The 17,834-nt window shown below is 39.7% G+C and overlaps 5 protein-coding genes across 5 annotated transcripts; 1 reads left to right on the forward strand and 4 right to left on the reverse strand.

Moving 5' to 3' along the window:
• Positions 1 to 306: 306 nt before the first annotated feature.
• Positions 307 to 2,213, forward strand: LOC121968644 (alpha-humulene 10-hydroxylase-like). Its single transcript, XM_042518953.1, has 2 exons — positions 307 to 1,300; positions 1,418 to 2,213. The coding sequence occupies exons 1-2, from the start codon at positions 362 to 364 to the stop codon at positions 2,042 to 2,044; spliced, it is 1,566 nt and encodes a 521-aa protein (XP_042374887.1). The 5' UTR covers positions 307 to 361; the 3' UTR covers positions 2,045 to 2,213.
• A 1,864-nt stretch (positions 2,214 to 4,077) lies between these two features.
• On the reverse strand, positions 4,078 to 4,885 carry LOC121967849 (40S ribosomal protein S27-2). Its single transcript, XM_042518340.1, has 4 exons — positions 4,756 to 4,885; positions 4,565 to 4,666; positions 4,430 to 4,458; positions 4,078 to 4,347 (listed from the first exon to the last, which is right to left on the reverse strand). The coding sequence occupies exons 1-4, from the start codon at positions 4,756 to 4,758 to the stop codon at positions 4,221 to 4,223; spliced, it is 261 nt and encodes an 86-aa protein (XP_042374274.1). The 5' UTR covers positions 4,759 to 4,885; the 3' UTR covers positions 4,078 to 4,220.
• Positions 4,886 to 4,972: 87 nt separating this feature from the next.
• On the reverse strand, positions 4,973 to 8,717 carry LOC121967848 (ribosome maturation protein SBDS-like). The gene is made up of 5 exons (XM_042518339.1): positions 8,453 to 8,717; positions 7,897 to 8,026; positions 7,327 to 7,527; positions 5,834 to 6,001; positions 4,973 to 5,484 (listed from the first exon to the last, which is right to left on the reverse strand). The coding sequence occupies exons 1-5, from the start codon at positions 8,584 to 8,586 to the stop codon at positions 5,050 to 5,052; spliced, it is 1,068 nt and encodes a 355-aa protein (XP_042374273.1). The 5' UTR covers positions 8,587 to 8,717; the 3' UTR covers positions 4,973 to 5,049.
• A 3,258-nt stretch (positions 8,718 to 11,975) lies between these two features.
• LOC121967851 (U-box domain-containing protein 26-like) lies at positions 11,976 to 13,949 on the reverse strand. Its single transcript, XM_042518341.1, has 2 exons — positions 13,432 to 13,949; positions 11,976 to 13,330 (listed from the first exon to the last, which is right to left on the reverse strand). The coding sequence occupies exon 2, from the start codon at positions 13,302 to 13,304 to the stop codon at positions 12,111 to 12,113; it is 1,194 nt and encodes a 397-aa protein (XP_042374275.1). The 5' UTR covers positions 13,305 to 13,330; positions 13,432 to 13,949; the 3' UTR covers positions 11,976 to 12,110.
• Positions 13,950 to 15,248: 1,299 nt separating this feature from the next.
• LOC121967852 (MADS-box transcription factor 2-like) lies at positions 15,249 to 17,255 on the reverse strand. The gene is made up of 7 exons (XM_042518342.1): positions 16,911 to 17,255; positions 16,719 to 16,785; positions 16,417 to 16,478; positions 16,214 to 16,313; positions 16,087 to 16,116; positions 15,936 to 15,980; positions 15,249 to 15,546 (listed from the first exon to the last, which is right to left on the reverse strand). The coding sequence occupies exons 1-7, from the start codon at positions 17,096 to 17,098 to the stop codon at positions 15,412 to 15,414; spliced, it is 627 nt and encodes a 208-aa protein (XP_042374276.1). The 5' UTR covers positions 17,099 to 17,255; the 3' UTR covers positions 15,249 to 15,411.
• Positions 17,256 to 17,834: the final 579 nt, after the last annotated feature.

The raw sequence follows: 17,834 nt of genomic DNA on the forward strand, positions 1-17,834 counted from the left end.
CAACATTTCATACGTTAGCCACTAAACCGTCTCAAAAGATCTCGCTATATGAAATCTTGTATAAATACATGGAAACCTCACAGGATTATCCGAGATAGTAAATGGTGGTTACATTTATAGTTGAAAACGCGTGGTCGAGTCACAAGGATGTCGGGAGTAAATCTTTAGACCCTGTGTACCTTACCCCATCTATTATTTACTCTCTAGACTATGTGAGTTATCTCTCTCATGATGACCTTAAGTTGGGTGCTGCAGGGGAGCTGGGCGAGCGGTTTCGCCTTTTGCAGTTCTATAAATATATGGAAGAGAGAGTGGCAGAGATCCATCAACATAAACATTACGTAGTACGTGTGCTACTGCAATGGAAGCACACATGGTCTTGGTCGGCTCTCTCTCTTCTTCCTTCTTCGTCGCTCTTTTCCTCTTCGTCTTCTTCATCGCAACTCTAAAGAGGATGAGGAAGAGTAGTGAGGCGGGACAAAAGCTAGTCCGTCTTCCGCCTGGACCGCCTAGACTTCCGCTCGTCGGAAACATCCACCACCTCGCCGGTGCCAATCCCCACCGCAAGCTCCGCCACCTTGCCCGAGCTCATGGCCCACTCTTGCTTCTCCGGCTCGGCCAGGCGGACCTAGTGGTCGCCTCCTCCGTGGAAGCCGTGGAGGAGATCGTCAAGGTTCACGATCTCAACTTCGCCGACCGGCCGTCGGACTTGACCTTCGCCAACATATTGTCCTACGACGGCCTCAGCGTCGCCATGGCTCCCTACGGCGGCTACTGGAAGCAGATGAGGAAGGTGTACGCCATGGAGCTACTCAACTCCCGTCGCGTGAAGTCCTTCGCCGCGATTCGCGAGCGCGCGGTCCGTAAGCTCTCCGTGGAGATCGCAAATGCGTCGCGCAGCCAGAGTACTGCGCCTCTCAACCTCAGCCAGATGGTGATGTCGATGACGAACGAGCTCGTGATCAGAGCGGCATTCGGGGAGAGGTGCGAGCAGAAAGGGAAGTTCTTGAAGCTGGTGAAGGAAGGGGTGGGCTTGGTCACCAGCTTCGCCGTGGCCGACATGTTCCCGTCGCTCAAGTTCTTGGACACCCTCACCGGCTTAAAGTTCAAGTTGCAGAGCGTCCGGCGGCAGATCGACGAGGTGTTCGACGAGATCATCTCTCAGCGTCAAGTTGATCGAGCTTCAGGCTCTTCGGAGGAGGAGGATCGAATCATCGACGTGCTTCTGAGGCTTAAGGACCAAGCCGACGACGACCAAGAGTTTCCAATAACATCCACCAGCATCAAGGCCATCGTCTTGGTACGAGCAAATATATATTTCTATAAATTAACATCGATCGTCAATTTTATGAAAGAAATTAAAATTGAGTTCCTTACTAATTAACATTTACATATCTCGATGAACAAATTAAATCAGGAAATATTTCTCGGAGGAACAGAGACATCGTCGACGGTGATCGAGTGGGCTATGTCGGAGTTGATGAAGAACCCGGAGGTGATGGAGAAGGCCCAAAGGGAGATCAGGGAGTCTATGCAAGGACAGGGAAAGACAGAGCTGGAAGAGAGCGACATCGCCAAGTTCGACTACCTTAAATTAGTGATCAAGGAGACGCTGAGGCTTCACCCGCCGGGGCCCCTGTTGCTGCCGAGGGTGTGCAGGGAGACGTGCGAGGTTCTCGGATACAGAGTGCCGGCAGGGGCTCGAGTGCTGATCAACGCGTGGGCATTGGGCAGGGACGAGCGCTACTGGGGCGCCGACGCTGAGAGTTTCAGGCCAGAGAGATTCGCCAGCGGCGCCGTCGATTTCAGGGGGTTCAACTTTGAGTTTGTGCCGTTTGGCGCAGGACGAAGGATATGCCCCGGCATGACGTTTGGACTGTCGTCGGTGGAAGTTGGGTTGGCTCACCTTCTCTTCTACTTCGACTGGAAACTTCCCGGCGGAATGAACGCAAAAGAATTGGACATGACGGAGATTTCCGGGGCCAGTGCGCCGAGAAAATCGCCTCTGTTCTTGCTTGCCAACCCGCGAGTTCCTCTGCCGTAGCCTACTCTTTGCCTTCTATTACTATATATATATATATATATATCTTACTTGTATTAATGATGATAAATAAGAGTGATTACTGTTTACTCAGGTTTAGGTTTGAAGGAAAATATCATATTTTGACAAATTAGGTTATGATGGGTGATAATAATATACTTGAATTGTGTTTCATGAGAGAAAAAAGGCCTTTTTCATTTAAAATTATTGTAAAGCTCTTATCTTTGTTGTCAAGTTCTTTGTTTTTATAAAGTTCTACTTCCAAATACTTTTAGCCCATAAAACCGTTAATATAAAAATAAATAATAAAGAGATTTTTTAAAACAATGACCTTCTAACTGTTTATTTTAGTCAGAATGTTAAAATAGTCACATTAATATGAAAATAAATTATAAATAGTTACAATGCATATTAAGAATAATGTCACTGAATAAATTTTTGATAAGAATTAATAATAAATAAAATCCAAAAATTGTTAGTGTTGAAAAAGAAAATTAAAAAATGATGCATTTTATGATTATTTTAACTCAAAATATAATTGACAATAATTATATAATTCACCAGTTCCAAAATAGGGATAATAATATGCAAATCCACTAGGAATTTAAATGGTTATAATAAACTTTAAAACTATTAAATGCCTAACATCTAACATGGAACACAGAAAAGCAATTCGAAAGGAGGTTTTGTTCAAGATTTAGTTTTAAAAAGGAAAGTAGAAATATTTCATATCTTAAAAATAGACTGCTAAATAGATTTTTTAAGAAACAAGAGTGAGCTTTAATTAAAACTATAGGCCTTTTTCAAACAACTGGGTTTCTTTGTCATAGCAGTTGTAAGATCTGAGACACTAGCCACAGTGTGGGATGCACATCTTCCCAAAATAAACACTTTAATATAAATTTTTATAATTCAAAAATATTCACTCACAAAATTTAAATATTTAAAAAACTATTAAATGATAATAAAAATATAAAATTACTGATATTCAAATATTGAAATAATTTATTTTTATAATTAAAATTAAATTTTAAAGTAAAGAAAAATCAAACTTCAAATTAAATTTATAAAGAAAAAAACTATCGCATTATGATAAAACAAAATGGAAAAAGTAAGAAAATCTAGCTGAATCCAAAAGACCCATGTTTTAGACAAGAGAAGAGTTTACATTTGAGGAGAGAAGGAAGGTCAATATGAGAAAAAGAGTCATGCATAAAAAAAAATAGTAAAATAAATTTTCAGGTAACAGAGGAAAATTGATGTTCATGTTTAGGAGCGACAGGAATCAGGCAAGAGAAATATATCACACGACATGCATGCAAAACCAATCTAATTATTTTAAAGAGTAATTAAATGTATGAATTAGATTTTTTAATTTTTCTAAAAACTTAAATAAGATGAGGAAAATCATCCCTTAAATATACTTAACCTCTCAAAGGCGATTAAGACATTTCTAATGGTTAGGGTTTTAAATAATTTTATTTATGATTCCGATATGCCAATCAATAATATAAAAATTTATTAAAATATTTTTAATGATTAAATATCTAAATAAATTTTTTTGTAATCCAATTCATAATATGAATTATATGATTTCATACATATTGTATTAATTTCGAGAGCATGTATGCACTATTACTCTTAAACTACACATCTCAATTCTCAAACATCACCTCCATAATAACCCAAGGCTTTTTTAATTTTATAAACCTTGCGGAGATGCCCTAAAGCGTATTGTGCCTGGGTCACTGCCCAGTTGCGCTTGGCTGCACCTTGGGCCAGGCGTGTTTTTCACAACTATGTTTGTCACGCCCATCAAATGATGCATTAACAATCTTTAATCACTAGTCAACAGGTGCTATATCTTAATATATGTTTTTAGCCATTAACACCGGTGAAGCAACCAATCCAAAACATGCATCCAAAGTAAGAGCATGATCAACTGTAGCTGTTAAGATAACATTAGACAAAGTATATAAACCACCAATTACCTTGAAAACTTGAATCATCGACATTAAAGAAAAAAAAAGTGATCATAATTGAAACAAATAGTTCGATACCAGCAAAATCATCAGTTTACAGAATGATTCATAAAGTTAAAACAAAAGGACGAAACTTGATCAAAGTACATGAAAGTAAGTGCCAAAACCTTAGAAGCAGAGTAAGAAGAGGAGGGTGCCTAGTCTCCCTTGCGCCGGAAGGAGCACCCCTCGGTGAGCCTGGCGCGACCGCCCGTTGGCTGGCAGAGCACCGTCTGGCAATTGCCGCACACCACCACGGTCTGCGAGTGACTGAAAACAGTAGTTCTGCAGGGAGGGGAAAAAGGTGTCACATATGATTCAAATATAGTAAAAAAATCGACAGAGAAAAAGAGGAACTTGATCTCACATGTTGAAGCAGCCTTGGCATTTCACGTCCTACGATTCCAGGAGAAAATAAAAAAAAATAAGGAACGGTAATGGAAGGCGCGAGTATAACATGAACAAATTGACAGTTTTTAATGGGCGTCAGGAATGAGATTACCATGAAGAAGGAATTCGGAGACTGCACGAGGCGTTTGAGCTTGTGCCTCCTCTTCTCGAGCTCGGCAGGAGGGTTGAGCAAATCGATGTCGTTCGGAAGAACCTAATCAACCGAGCCATGGAAAAACAGGAAGATATTAAAAAAAACATCGATCAGAATAAAAGAAGGAAGCCGAAGAGGAGGAAATTTGCCATGGTTGCAGATGCAGATCGCAAAAGCACGAGAGGACGAGAAGCGGCGGCCGCGTGATGCTTCGAGGGAAGAGCAACAGAGCCTTAAATTAGGGTTTGAGAAGGGGTAGGCATCAATCAACCGGGCCCTGCCGGCCCGGCCCGGGTTTGATTTAAAAATTGGAAAAAATAAAATAAAATAAAACAAAATATAATTCAAATATGAAACATAAACACATATTATAATATAGTGATCAATTAAATACGTATATCCTAGTCAGTACAATCCAAACATGAAATCAAGAACAAATTGCATCAAAAAGAGTATTCCTTGAGATCTGCCTTGGAATCGCCCAGTTCCAAATCAGCTAGGCATTCCTCTGCAGTCAACGGAGGAAGCTGCCTCGTCTTTCGCTTCAGGTTATGCTTGTGCCAGTCAGATTTGAAGTGCTCCCTGTACTGTTTAGCATCTCCAAATGCAACACCACAGGCGCTGCATCTGTTCTGCTTGGCCTGATCTTCGCCGTGACCATTCCCAGTGGAAATTTCTTGCTCGTGCAGCCTCTCACCCAGTTGAGTAACTGCAGCTGGCTCCTTTGTTGACCTTGGCATAAATTCTTCAGTATCATACTGGTCGACCTGAGCATCCCCCTCCATATGCACAGATACGGCAAGTATTTCCAACCTCCCTTGCAAGCTCCTCATCATGGCATCACAATCACGGAAAAATCTGGGTTCTAACTCGCAAACCTTCAGAATAAATGATCAGAAGTTAGAACTAGGAAGAAAGAATAATAGGTGACTTGGGGGGGCAAAACAAACAAATTGGATCACAAAACCTCACTCACTATTAACTGTTACGAACTTCAAAAAGTCAGAAATGAAAATTCAAACATGCTTTTCACATTCCCTCAATATATCTGGCAGCTCAATAGCATCTAAGTTAATTGTGCAATGTTTAAGGTTCACAACTAACCATAATGGAACAGAATCAACAATGTCTAGTGAATTTCAAATAAAAAAGTCCAAAAGTAAATTAATGAGTATAAAATGTAAAACAAAGGTCAATACATATGCAGTTTCCAACCACAATACTTACAAGAGATGGTTCATTTCCAGACTCATCCTTCGAAGTAATATTAGGATTCCAACAACTGAGTTTCTCTATGAGAGTAGGAAAGCTTTTCTCTGGCACAACAAGCCGCAATCGCATAGGGGATCTTTCAATAGGGAAATGCTTTTGAAGCTCCCTAATAACTTCTAAGGCCTACCATAGGAGACAAAAAAAAATGTAATCATACTACTACTTTTCTTCAAATAACTAATGGAGACTGACACTTCATGAATCAAATAACACCGTGATAAGGTAAAATTAAGCGGATAAAATATTTAAGTTAAGCCTGTCCTGTATTTTTTTTCAATAAAAAGAGAGAGTTTCAAGGGTATAAAATATAATTTTATTTCATTTTTATGGAGTCTGAAAAATATTTTTTGTTATTTGTACTTTTACGATTTTCAATAAGATAATCTATTTTGCATGGAGACTGGATGGATATAATTGAAACCTATAGAAGAGATCATTATTTATGATAATCTTTCAAGCAATAAAACAATTTCTAATTTCATATTCTCCCTTCGCTTCCAGCCAACTGAATTAAGGCAGGTCGATTTATCTCTTGATGTATCAGTAGTCCTTTATAGTTCTACCCTTTGTTTAATGATGCAATGACATCTGGTTAAAATGTCAGACATAATCATGAAGCGTGAGAACTGGGATGTGCTGGGATAGAACTAGTATACTTATCAAAGATTTAACTAATCAATTATAGCTAGTTAACATACTAACCAATCTAACAATGACCACTTATAGAAAAACGTGATGTGAGTTATATGTGTTGTAATATTAACTATTTGCAAAATTGATTTGCTTCATACTGAAGCAGAAATCTGACCATTTCTCAACTTGGAGTCAGCCTGAGTTCAGAAAGTTTATTACAATCAGGATATGATAGGAGTTGAAATCCAAGACAGTTGGTACAGATGCACACAACTGTGTAACATATCAGGGCATGTGCATATATTGTTTGTTCGACTAAAATAAACTTTAGCCACATGCACAGTAAAAAAAAAACTGTCATTTCAACACCATTCTATCCGACTAGCATTGCCAAGTACATCTATATAGTCTCCAATTAAAATGAAAACTTGCCATTTCCTACCCTTATTGTCTCTCATTAGCCATAAGATAGAAAAAAAGTTTAAAGAACTATAAAGAGAGTGAGCCTATTTAGCTTTATTAGAAACTGTAGGGAGCTTGAACAGAGTTAGATGAGAATTCTGGTCTGTATTTGTCAATAAATTGGCCAGTTGAAATGTGAAATGGTAAATTGTCTGGTTCATCTACAAGTTCAGCTCTAAATCATTGATAAAAAAAATATAGACATAGATACATCTTACAGAAGTAGGATAGGACACATTGGATGGGGTAAAATTCTTTTGCCCCAAAGAAATTATGATTGTGGTTGCCAAAAAAGGATGCAATGGAGAATAATAGATGAACATGGACGTTGAAATTTAAAATAAGCAACCTACCTGTTTTTTTGAGCTTTGATTGGAATCCACTGCAAAATGAGTCTCATGCATAAGTCGCTCAATCATGCTAATTGTATAGGGACGATGAGTTTCAGGGTTGATTGTCTTCTGCATCACGATAGTTGCAATATCCCGGAACTGACTAGATAACTGAGATTCTCTCTCCTTCCCAGCAACTTGAAGCTCTCCTTTTTCCAAGATCTATCAATCATCCACATTTTAGAGAACTCACAAATTTACAAAAATTTAAATTTCCTTTAGCCACAATGAATAATATATAGCGAACCCACATGTAAAAAAAGTGCATCAATGGATGGAAGGAGAGGATCTTAGTGTGCCACTTTTCATGTTGTATCAGAATTGTAGATAGGGGTTATCAAAGCACAAGGAATTTTTTTGCCTAATTGACCGACATTGAGAAATAAAATGTGTACAAATGATCAAATGTTGGAGTTGAAGAATGCATATTAAATATAGCATTTATGAAATATATTTTATCACGTAAAAATAGTCCCAAAATCATTACTAGGCACACTAATCTGTTATTTTTGTAATCTTATTATCATATACCTCCAAACATATTTTTGACTGATCATCGGTGCCAAATGCTGCAATCAATTCCTTTGACTTCGCAAGAATTCCTTTTGATACATTTGAATAAACTGTTTGTGACTGCAACACTTCATCCAAATCCTTCTCTCTGAATAAAATTTGTACAAAGTATGACACAAGTGATAATACACCAACAAATAAAATAACTATTAGGAATCCCAAAACACACATGAGGGAAACAAATAATAAACAAAAGACACAGAATCGTAGAAGTAAATCTAGCAATTAAATTAAACTGGGAATCTAGCTCGACAGCCAAAGGGAAAGTTCTAGAGCTATAAAATGTCCATAAATCTAGTCACAATCTACACAAAACAATACCTTTATTCTGTTTATTGATAAACCCATCACTCTCTTCCTTCCCGAGAACAATTAGACAAAAGCCGTACAAATTTGGGAAACACGATAAACACTCGCAAGAAGTATCAAGTACAGTGCGAAGAAGAGGGAGAAGGAATAGGAGGAGATAGTTGTTAGGCGACCAAAAGGGAAAAGGATGTTCCGGGACTCTTACACTCCTGATCGCCACGAAAGGACCTTGTTCTTGTAGCAGGCGATCTCGAACCTGATTCCGTGCTTCTTGAGGCGAACAACTGCCACGTTAGTGAGGCGCTTCTGCCCGATGGGCTGGACCAAGGTCTTCGACATCGCCGTCCGGCTGTTTCCGCCGCTAGCCGCCCCTGCGATCGAACTTCTCGACCCTTCCAATTCCGGAAGAGAATCGGGAAATCCGTTTCAAGATTCGTGCAACTGGCCCAAGTCGGAGCGAGGTTTCATAGTCGGACCGTCAATTTTGGGCCGATTTGGGCCCAAGTCGAAGCGAGGTTTCATACTCATTTCTATGCTTCGCTTAATTTTGATTACGCTCCTAATCTGCCCTCAAGGATTTTTTTTCTAGTACGTGCATCCCGCTGAGAATTGATCACATACCTTATTATAACAATTATTATCCACTCTAATCAACTCGGCATTCTGTTGGGACAAGATAATTATTCTATGGCACCTTAGATAAGTGTTTGATGATACTATTATACAAAATTAAAAGGAGCTACAGTGCAACGGAAATGTGTCAAATTGTCACTCAGATATCTAGGATTTGATCCTTAGATATGATATATTTATAGAAATTTTTCTTCAAATGGAGCTATGGATGTCAATGAGTTAAGTCGCTCGTGAATTATTTTGATCTCAGTTTGAAAAAAAAAAATCGTTCAAATTCGGTTGACTTAATTAACAAGTTAAGATTAAGCTATATATATATATATATATATACAATGTTGTTATGCTACGGACCATATTTTACGGATTACTACGGACTAAGCTCCACGTCATTTTTTTTAATATCGTTTTTTATTTTCCATTTTTTTTAATCAAACTTTTTCTCTTTCCTTCGTTCTCGCAACCGAAGCTCATCGCAGCTCCACCCTCGCGCCTCCTCGCGCCCCGCCGCCGACCGACAGCCCCGCAGCTGGCCTCGCACCCCGCCGCCGACCGACCACCCCCGCTGCTGGCCCGGCAGCCTCGCGTTCGGTCGTGACGCGTCCGGAATCCGGCCGCGATCACGCCAGATTTCGGACACGATCGCGACCGGAATCCGGCGCGCGATCACAGCCGGATTCCGGCGCGATTGCAATCGGATTTCGGTCGCGATAGCGATCGCGCAGGATTCCGGTCGTGATCTCGCCGGAATCTGGCACGATCGCGTCCAGTCACGAGCGCCCAGACGCGATAGCGTTCGGAGTCCGGCCGCGATCCCCGACGGGTTCATCTTCTGGTCTATAGTATGGGTGGGTCCAGGCGGCCGGAGGCCGCCGGCGGTGGGCAGATGGCCGGCGGCCGGGCGGGTGGCCGGCGCGCGAGGAGGCGCGGTGAGCTTCTTCGGTTCGGCGAGAACAATGGGCAGGCGGCAGCAGTCGGAATCCGGACGCGATCGTGGCCGGCGGCCGGGAGGGTGGCTGGCGGCCGAGCAGGTGGCCAGCGGTCACGAGGCTTGGGCGAGGCAGGGTGATGAGGCGCGGCGAGGTGCTGTGACGAGGCGCGGCGAGAACGAAGAAGCAGGAGAGAGAGAAAAAAAAGGAAATGTTGTATTAAAAAAATTAAAATGAAAATGACATGACAAAATCCGTAGCAATCCGCAGGGTAGAGTCCGTAGCATAACAATTCTATATATATATATATATATATATATATATATAACAGTAGGGGACATTCAACCTGCATGATCCAACGCGTCTAATATTTTTTTTTCCTTTCTTATCTACATACAATTCTTTTCTATATTCTACTTGTAAATCTCTCTCTTACATGCAGTGCAGGGTGATGTTTATTTTTATAACCTAGCACTAGGATGGGGGAAATTTTTAAAATAGATATAAACAGTAAAGTTATTACAAAAATAGGTAAAATTAAAACTTTTTATAAATATAGGTGAGAGGTGCTCATATCCGAGATTTAAATCCCGGTTCTTTTTTTTAATTTATTTTATTAAATTCCGGGATTTAAATCCCGGATATGATGAATATCCGGGATTTAAATCCCGGATATAAACAATTATTACGAATTTAAATTTTTTTACAAAATAAAACTTAAGCATGAAAAAAGCAATAAGGTGTTCAAAAAATTTTAAAAAAATACCAGGATTTAAATTTTTTTACAAAATAAAACTTAAGCATGAAAAAAGCAATATGTTCAAAAAATTTAAAAAAAATTACCGAGATTTATTTTTTTTTACAAAATAAAACTTAAGCATGAAAAAAACAATATGTTCAAAAAATTAAAAAAAAATTACCGGGATTTAAATCCCGGTAATTCATCATATCCGGGATTTAAATCCCGGAATTTAAAAAGAACCGGAATTTAAATCCCGGATATGAGCACCTCTCACCTATATTTGTAAAAAGTTTTAATTTTACCTATTTTTGTAATAACTTTAATGTTTGTACTTATTTTAAAAATTTCCCCCTAGGATGAAACTATTCTTTAAAGATTATCTTCAATGGGATGATCTTTATAGACAAGCACCAACACATTAATTATTTTTATTTTATTTTATTATATATATATATATATATATATATATATATATATATATATATATATATATATATATATATATATATATATATATATATATATAGATTTGATACTGCGCGCGACGGCACTGTGCGCGTCGCGCGCAGTATCAAATTTTTTTTAATTTTTAAATTAAAAAATAATTAAAATTTTTTTTTACGATTTTATTTATAGGGTTCAGGTTTTGGGTATAGTGTTAAAACTATTTTTTTTTTTAGATTTTAACTATAGGGTTTAGGCTTTCTAATTAGGTTATAGTGTTTGGTTTAAAAAAAAAAATTAAAATAAAATTAATTTAAGTATTTATTGAATATTGTAATGTGTTTAGGGGATATATTTATATATTAAATTTTAAATAAGGAAATGTTGAATTTTTAAAATTCAAAAAACAAAAAAAAAACAAAAAAAGCGCTGTTACTGTGCGCGACGCGCACAGTCGCGCACAGTAACAAAACTCTATATATATATATATATATATATATATATATTTCGAACTATTTAATTTTATTATAAGTAGAACTCAAGCTTAAGAATTAAAGTTTAAATCTTATTCGAGTTGAACTCGAGTTTAGAGAGCCTCTTAGTGTTCAACTTAGTTTTATTATACCCCTAAATGGGACGCACAATTTGAAGAGGCTAGATTTTTAGACTATCTTCGTTATTACTTTTCGATTTTGATAAAAAATTTCTATAAAATCTAATCGATCGCCTAAGGTTCATATTATCTAGTTCATTATTGACCGTACCTTCAAGGCCACAGAAGAAGGAAGGCCACAGAATTAATCCTTAACACCTTATAGCGATCTACAAACCCAAAAAGATCCACTTTAAAATTTGTACATGCCCCTCCACTTTAGGTTTCAGATGCTCGGAAAGAATGTCCCTTTCACTTGATTGCATTGCCATATTTATGGCAAAATATGACACTGCAAACAGAAAGATGGATCATAAACTAGAGTACTGCAAAACATCAAAGATCACTCATGGCACAATATGACAACGAATTGCCTGCATGATGATGATGATATATATAAAAAAGGAAAATCACAGCACCGATTGATACAGATCTTTTCCTACCGCATGCACATGCGTGTTCGAGCTCACAGTCCTCCTTGGTCCTTCGCCCACTTGGCTCTCAGTAGCTTCAGCAGAGCTCTGGCCTTGGACTTGACCTGCTCGCCGCTCTGGCTCTGCAGCAGCAGCAGCAGCTGCGTCAACACCCCGGCGTTAATGGCATCCGTTCTTGCTTTGGCCGAATCATTGCACAGCAGCAGCAGCGCCCCAACGGCATGCTCACTGCACCCCTTATCACAGGGCACCCTGAACACCATCTTCACCAGCACCATCACCCCGTTCTCCATCTTGCTCATCCTCCTCTTGCCAACTTCCAGCGCCAGAAGTTGCTCGAGCGTAGCCAGAGCTAAACTCGCGTTCGGGTTCCGTGAACGCGAAGCATAGATCGCGCTTGAAAGGTAACCAACGAGGCCGTCCATGGCGCCTTCTCTGATCGCAGTGTTCCTGTTAGCTTCGAGTGAGCACAGGCCGCAGATTGCCCTGAGGGCAGCCTCCGTTAGCCCTCGGAATTCAGATTTGTCGAGCAGAAGAGAGACCAGCACTTGGAGTAGCCTTTCCCTTCTTCCTAGGACGAGACACAGCTCACGTGCCAAACTACACGATGCGATTGCCTCCAACAGGCAACACAATCTGGTCTTCACTCTGGAATTCCCTTCTTCTAGTAAAAACACTAGTTGAACCAAGTTTGATTCATCCCTCAACATGTTCACAGACTCCAAGTCTCTCGAAGGACTTAGATTGAGAAGTCCATCGAGAGCAAGCTCTACGATCTCAGCATCCTCTGCCATTGGAAACTGGAAGAGCACTTGCAGCAGCAGCTCAAACAAGCCCTCTCGAACCAAACTAGCCTGCCTTGCGCTCGACTCCGAAGACAGAAGTTTGATAATTCGAAGTGTTTCCAGCTTTGTCACAGTGGTGGATTCTCTGGATTGGAGGTTGTGCTTGAGCGCAGATAGTGTTACATCCGTGCTTTTCATTGGGACAGTAGTAAACACGGCAGAATTTGCAAGGAGCCACTGCTCGATCAAATGCCTGAGGGTGTGGTTGGGAACTAAGGATGTGTCAGACAGCCTCTGCATTGTTACGGGGCAGGTCAAGTTGCCATAGGCAAGCCACTTCTCGATGTTCACCCGATCATAAGTCTGGCCCGTGCTGAGAGCCACTGGATCAGTGAACAAATCGAGGCCAATTGGGCACCTGAACAACTCAGGAAAACTCATTTCCCCAAGCAATCAGAGTTGTAAATCTATACAATTAATCATCAGTTTAAGATTGCAATAAGAGCTTCGTATAACTGAAACTAGGCAACTAAAAAGAGGAGAGAGGAGAGCGGAGAGAAAGAAGTACCTGTCAAAGTTGAATCTGAATCAGCTCCCAACTTTCACTGAGCTGTTAGATATGGCACAAAAACATGAATATGCTTTGGATGCAAGGGCAATAAAAGTCGTTTTTTTCTAAAGACTTGGTGGGGAGGAATCAGATAACACTAGAGTTGCAACAACAAAAGCTGGTGGTGGCAATTGCTTGTCCTTGTCCTGGATATGGCCTCACTCTGCTATAACCAGCAAAATAATTGGCTAAAAATCGTCTGTCTGCGATCCCAACAATCTGAATTATCCGGTCAAAGTTGGGCTTTGGCTGATCTAATCAACCAAATAATAATTGCGAGGTTTTGGATGCACTCGGTCGTAGAAGAAGAATCACAGTAGTAGGTGGAGGATTAATAACACTGACGAAATGTGTGGGAAATCATACACTAAACCTCCACTACAAGAACTTGAGAGCTATCGAATAAAAGAACTCCAGCCCGCGCACTGTCGTTTTGGCAAATGCATGTTTAGCGTCTGAGTTATGACAAACTTTTGTGTTGGGTGCCCAGAGTTGTATCCGGAAAAGGCAGCAACTAACGAAGTAGGTGCAAAAGACCACTCACTGTTCCATCAAATAACGTTGCCCTACAGAAAAGGTTAAAGAGGAGGGATTTATTAGGATCTCATAGTTGAATAAAGGTATTTGCATATCTTATCAGAGAAAAGGTATCGACTCTGTCACGAGTTGTACTCGAAATGTACAGATAATTGTTGGTTGAGGAAGGTTTATCAGCATTCTAACAGTAATGTATGTTTATTTTATTCTAAGTGGAAGACAAGATAGTGTTCAAAAGTTATCCATAGTCGTGTTTCTCTCAGTCAACCAATCATGCAGCATATTGTTGATATTTTAAATCATTTTGACAAGAAAAGTGAATTTGTGGGCTAGATCTGTGGAACTCAAATCTCTCCATTCCTTGACACCGAGGAGAGGATATACACAAGCCTATTAATCAATCGATTCATGATTACAACATGTGAATTAAATGCTCGGTCAGTATTTTCCATAATGAAAAAATTTGTCTTATGTCATTGTTCAAGGACATTCAACAGTCCTAACGAAAGGTGGCAGTCAAGCATTAACTCGCTTTCATAACAATATGGACAGCATTGATATGAGTTGTACTCGATTAATGCATGGGACAGTCAGTAGTCCCGGAAGTAGGGCCTTTTGTGGCAAAAGAAAGAGCTAATGCATACCGATAAAAACACTGAAACAAAAAGAGTGGTAGAGATGTTATCTGGATGAATCATAAGCACACTGGGCACACTCTTTTTTTTAGAGATATTGCTTCCTGAAATGTAAACGATACCACAAGTTTCTCTAAAGATCCGAGAACCAACACATTACATAGATGAACTCCAAGATGGAAGAAGGTGAATTTTAATTGATTCCAGGAGCCTTATGCCCTGGTTACTTCTAAAGAGGACGAAGCAGAAAATGAATTGTGCGAGGGCTAAGATATTTTTCTTGAAATAATGAATTTTAAATTCATCTGCGAATCAATTATAGTGGGTCCAGGTGACCAAGCAATTCTAACGACCTCAATTTCTTCTCTACGTGCCTAGATCCAAAAGCTCATGACTAACTTAAGGAGAAACATATAATATGCTTCAGTAAAGATAACATCAGGTTTGAACCTTCATCTTCATGATCCTTGTTTCCATCACTACTGGCCACTTCGCCATTCAAAATTTAAGTCATCTAGAATGAGAAGAAACGCAAGATAAGGCACAATTATGATAAGAATGCAAGATTTGCTCCAAGACATCATTATTATACATGACTCATAGTTAGGTAAAAACAAGCATTCATTCGCACAATATAACACCTTCAGCAACGTAGTTCAAACACAGTAGCAAGTTCTCCATGTTAAAAATACAGAAGGTACCTATAGATAATCCTTCTAAGATAATTTAGCATCTACAACATCTGAACAAATGTGAGATATTGTCATCATTTGCTTTCGTGCAAGTTAGGCTGGATTGGCTGCACACGGAAGGCCATAGTCATTTGTGGAGCAAACTCCCTTTCTTTGTATCCAAGCTCTAGTCCCTGCACGCTTCCATCCATTGCCAATTGCTGATGGTGCTAAACTTGCAAAGACCAAGTGTTAATAGAAACATTATGAAGTAAAATGTCTAACAAAAAGTGATACATCGGAATCTCCCAGAACTAGACATTAGCAAAAGAGTCGCCTGACTCATAGCTAGAGATGACCATGCTGATATCTAAATTCCAAAAGGTCAATTGCTAAAGAAGACTTGCTAAAGAGGCTAAATAGTTGAGTGAAATGTGTCCAAGAGAATGATAAAATAGCATGTCCCTGTATCCACAAGTTACTTTGGATTAAATGTGTCCCATTATTAATATTCCTCTATTAATACATGAAAAGTCATAACAGAGTATTGCCATAATAATTGATCCAACACCTACCAAACTTTGTAAATCAAGAAACAGGTATAACATTTGAAGATTACCAGCATATAAGTCAGTTGCTTGTTCTCCTCCTCAAGCAACTTTTCCTATATAATAGACGGAACTCATTAGGAGCAATAAAAAAATTAAAATTAAAATTAAAATTAAAATTAAAACAGCAAATTGCAGCGCAAAGGATTTTTGTATGCTAACATTCTTCTTGTGCATCTTCCAGATCTCCATCTAGCATGGGGAAAAAAATTGATGACTAATGATTCAACAACACAAAGATAATCACAGGTACACTGACAATAAAAAATTCATCAAACAAATTTCTCACTTGCTTCTCCCTTACGCTTGTAAGGCCAATCTGAAGGGCTTCTTCGATTGGAATTAATTCTTTTGGGTAAAGGGAGTTCAGATCCTCACCCTTGAGATGCCTAATAATTCCACAGAACAAAGCCATCATAATACAGCATAAACTTCACCAAATGAGTGATGCAGTGAATAATATAAATCAAACAGTCAATTAGCACAATAAACCTTAGTTCAATCTGCATGTTGTCGTTCTCTTTCTTAACTCGTTCAATTTCAACACTCAAACTCTGCAAAATACAGCAACTTTCTTGAACGTTTTGGTATAAGTAGAGGAAAATAAGGTTTTATAATAATGGGATGACTGAAAAGAAAAAAAAAAATCAAAGAAATAGAATCTCCATGATTTGTTTTAAAAATCAGGAAAAAAATCTTTGAATTTATGGACGAAAAAAAAGAGCCTTTTGAAACAAAGGAAAAGAAACAAAGCAATCTCTTTTTCTTTCTTTTTTTTTTCGTGGCCATGTTACCTCGTGCTTTGCATCCCAGAGCTTTTCGCCGGAGTTCGTCTGGTACCTCTCCAAAACCTTCGGCAAACTGACACAGTTCCATTCGCAAGCGTCATCAGAGTCTCAAAATTCACTTACCACACAAAAAACATAAGCCAAAAAAAATTTTCTTTTCTTTCTTAGGAAAAACAAACAGATCGTGTGCAAGCTCACGTGGTGGAGGGGCTGCAGTACTCGGACATCTTGCCAGAGCTTGAGAATATGACGACGGAGACCTGCGCTTCGCAGAGGATGCTGATCTCTCTCGCCTTCTTAATGATCCCATTGCGGCGCTTGGAGAAGGTGACCTGCCGGTTGGTGGAATTCTCGATCCGCTTGATCTCGATCTTCCCGCGCCCCATTTCCTCCACCACTAGCACCGTCGCCGCCGCCCGGCTCCAACTCGTAGAGGAATAAAAGAAGAGGAGACTGGAGATCGATGAGGGAGAGAGGATCGAGAAAAGGAGAAGGACTTTCCATACCGAGCTTGAAGGGGAGGAAACTTTCGGGGAAGTGCCAAAACTGCGCACCACTGACTTTATAAACCCTAGCGTTCAATCCCAAAACACAGAGAGCGGGACGGAGGAAACGGAGAATAGGTAGGCGAAACGAAGAACCGATTCAAGTTGCCTAAGGACCTACCCGCTATCTGTATGGCTGATAAGATGGCGGGCCAATGTCCCAAGCAATCTAGAGACTGGTAAGCAAATGATGTGAGCAAAGGCATGTCAAACGTTGCCGAGACAACGATGGCGGAGATCACCTATCTCAGGGCAGACAGCCAATTCCACTCAGCTACGCTACGTTAGTAACCACTGCACGTGATAATTAAATTTTTATGCACGAGTAGTCCCTTTCTCCTTAGCATCGCTATTGGTGCGTTTCAGCCCCTACGGGCTGGATCAGCTGGAGAGGTACCTGATTCTTACAGCTAAGGTTCTGAGGTCAAAGATTGTCAGCTGCACACGGGGTTAAAATCCTGATCTACTATGCCAAAAATTCGAGGACCAGACTCAGGGGACCGTTAGGGTGACGATTCCATCTTTTACAGCTATTGGTGCGTTTCATTCCCTGACGATTTTTTATAAATGTATTGTC

This window comes from Zingiber officinale, chromosome 3B (genome assembly GCF_018446385.1).
Source record: "Zingiber officinale cultivar Zhangliang chromosome 3B, Zo_v1.1, whole genome shotgun sequence".
In the NCBI taxonomy this organism is placed as follows: Eukaryota; Viridiplantae; Streptophyta; class Magnoliopsida; order Zingiberales; family Zingiberaceae; genus Zingiber; species Zingiber officinale.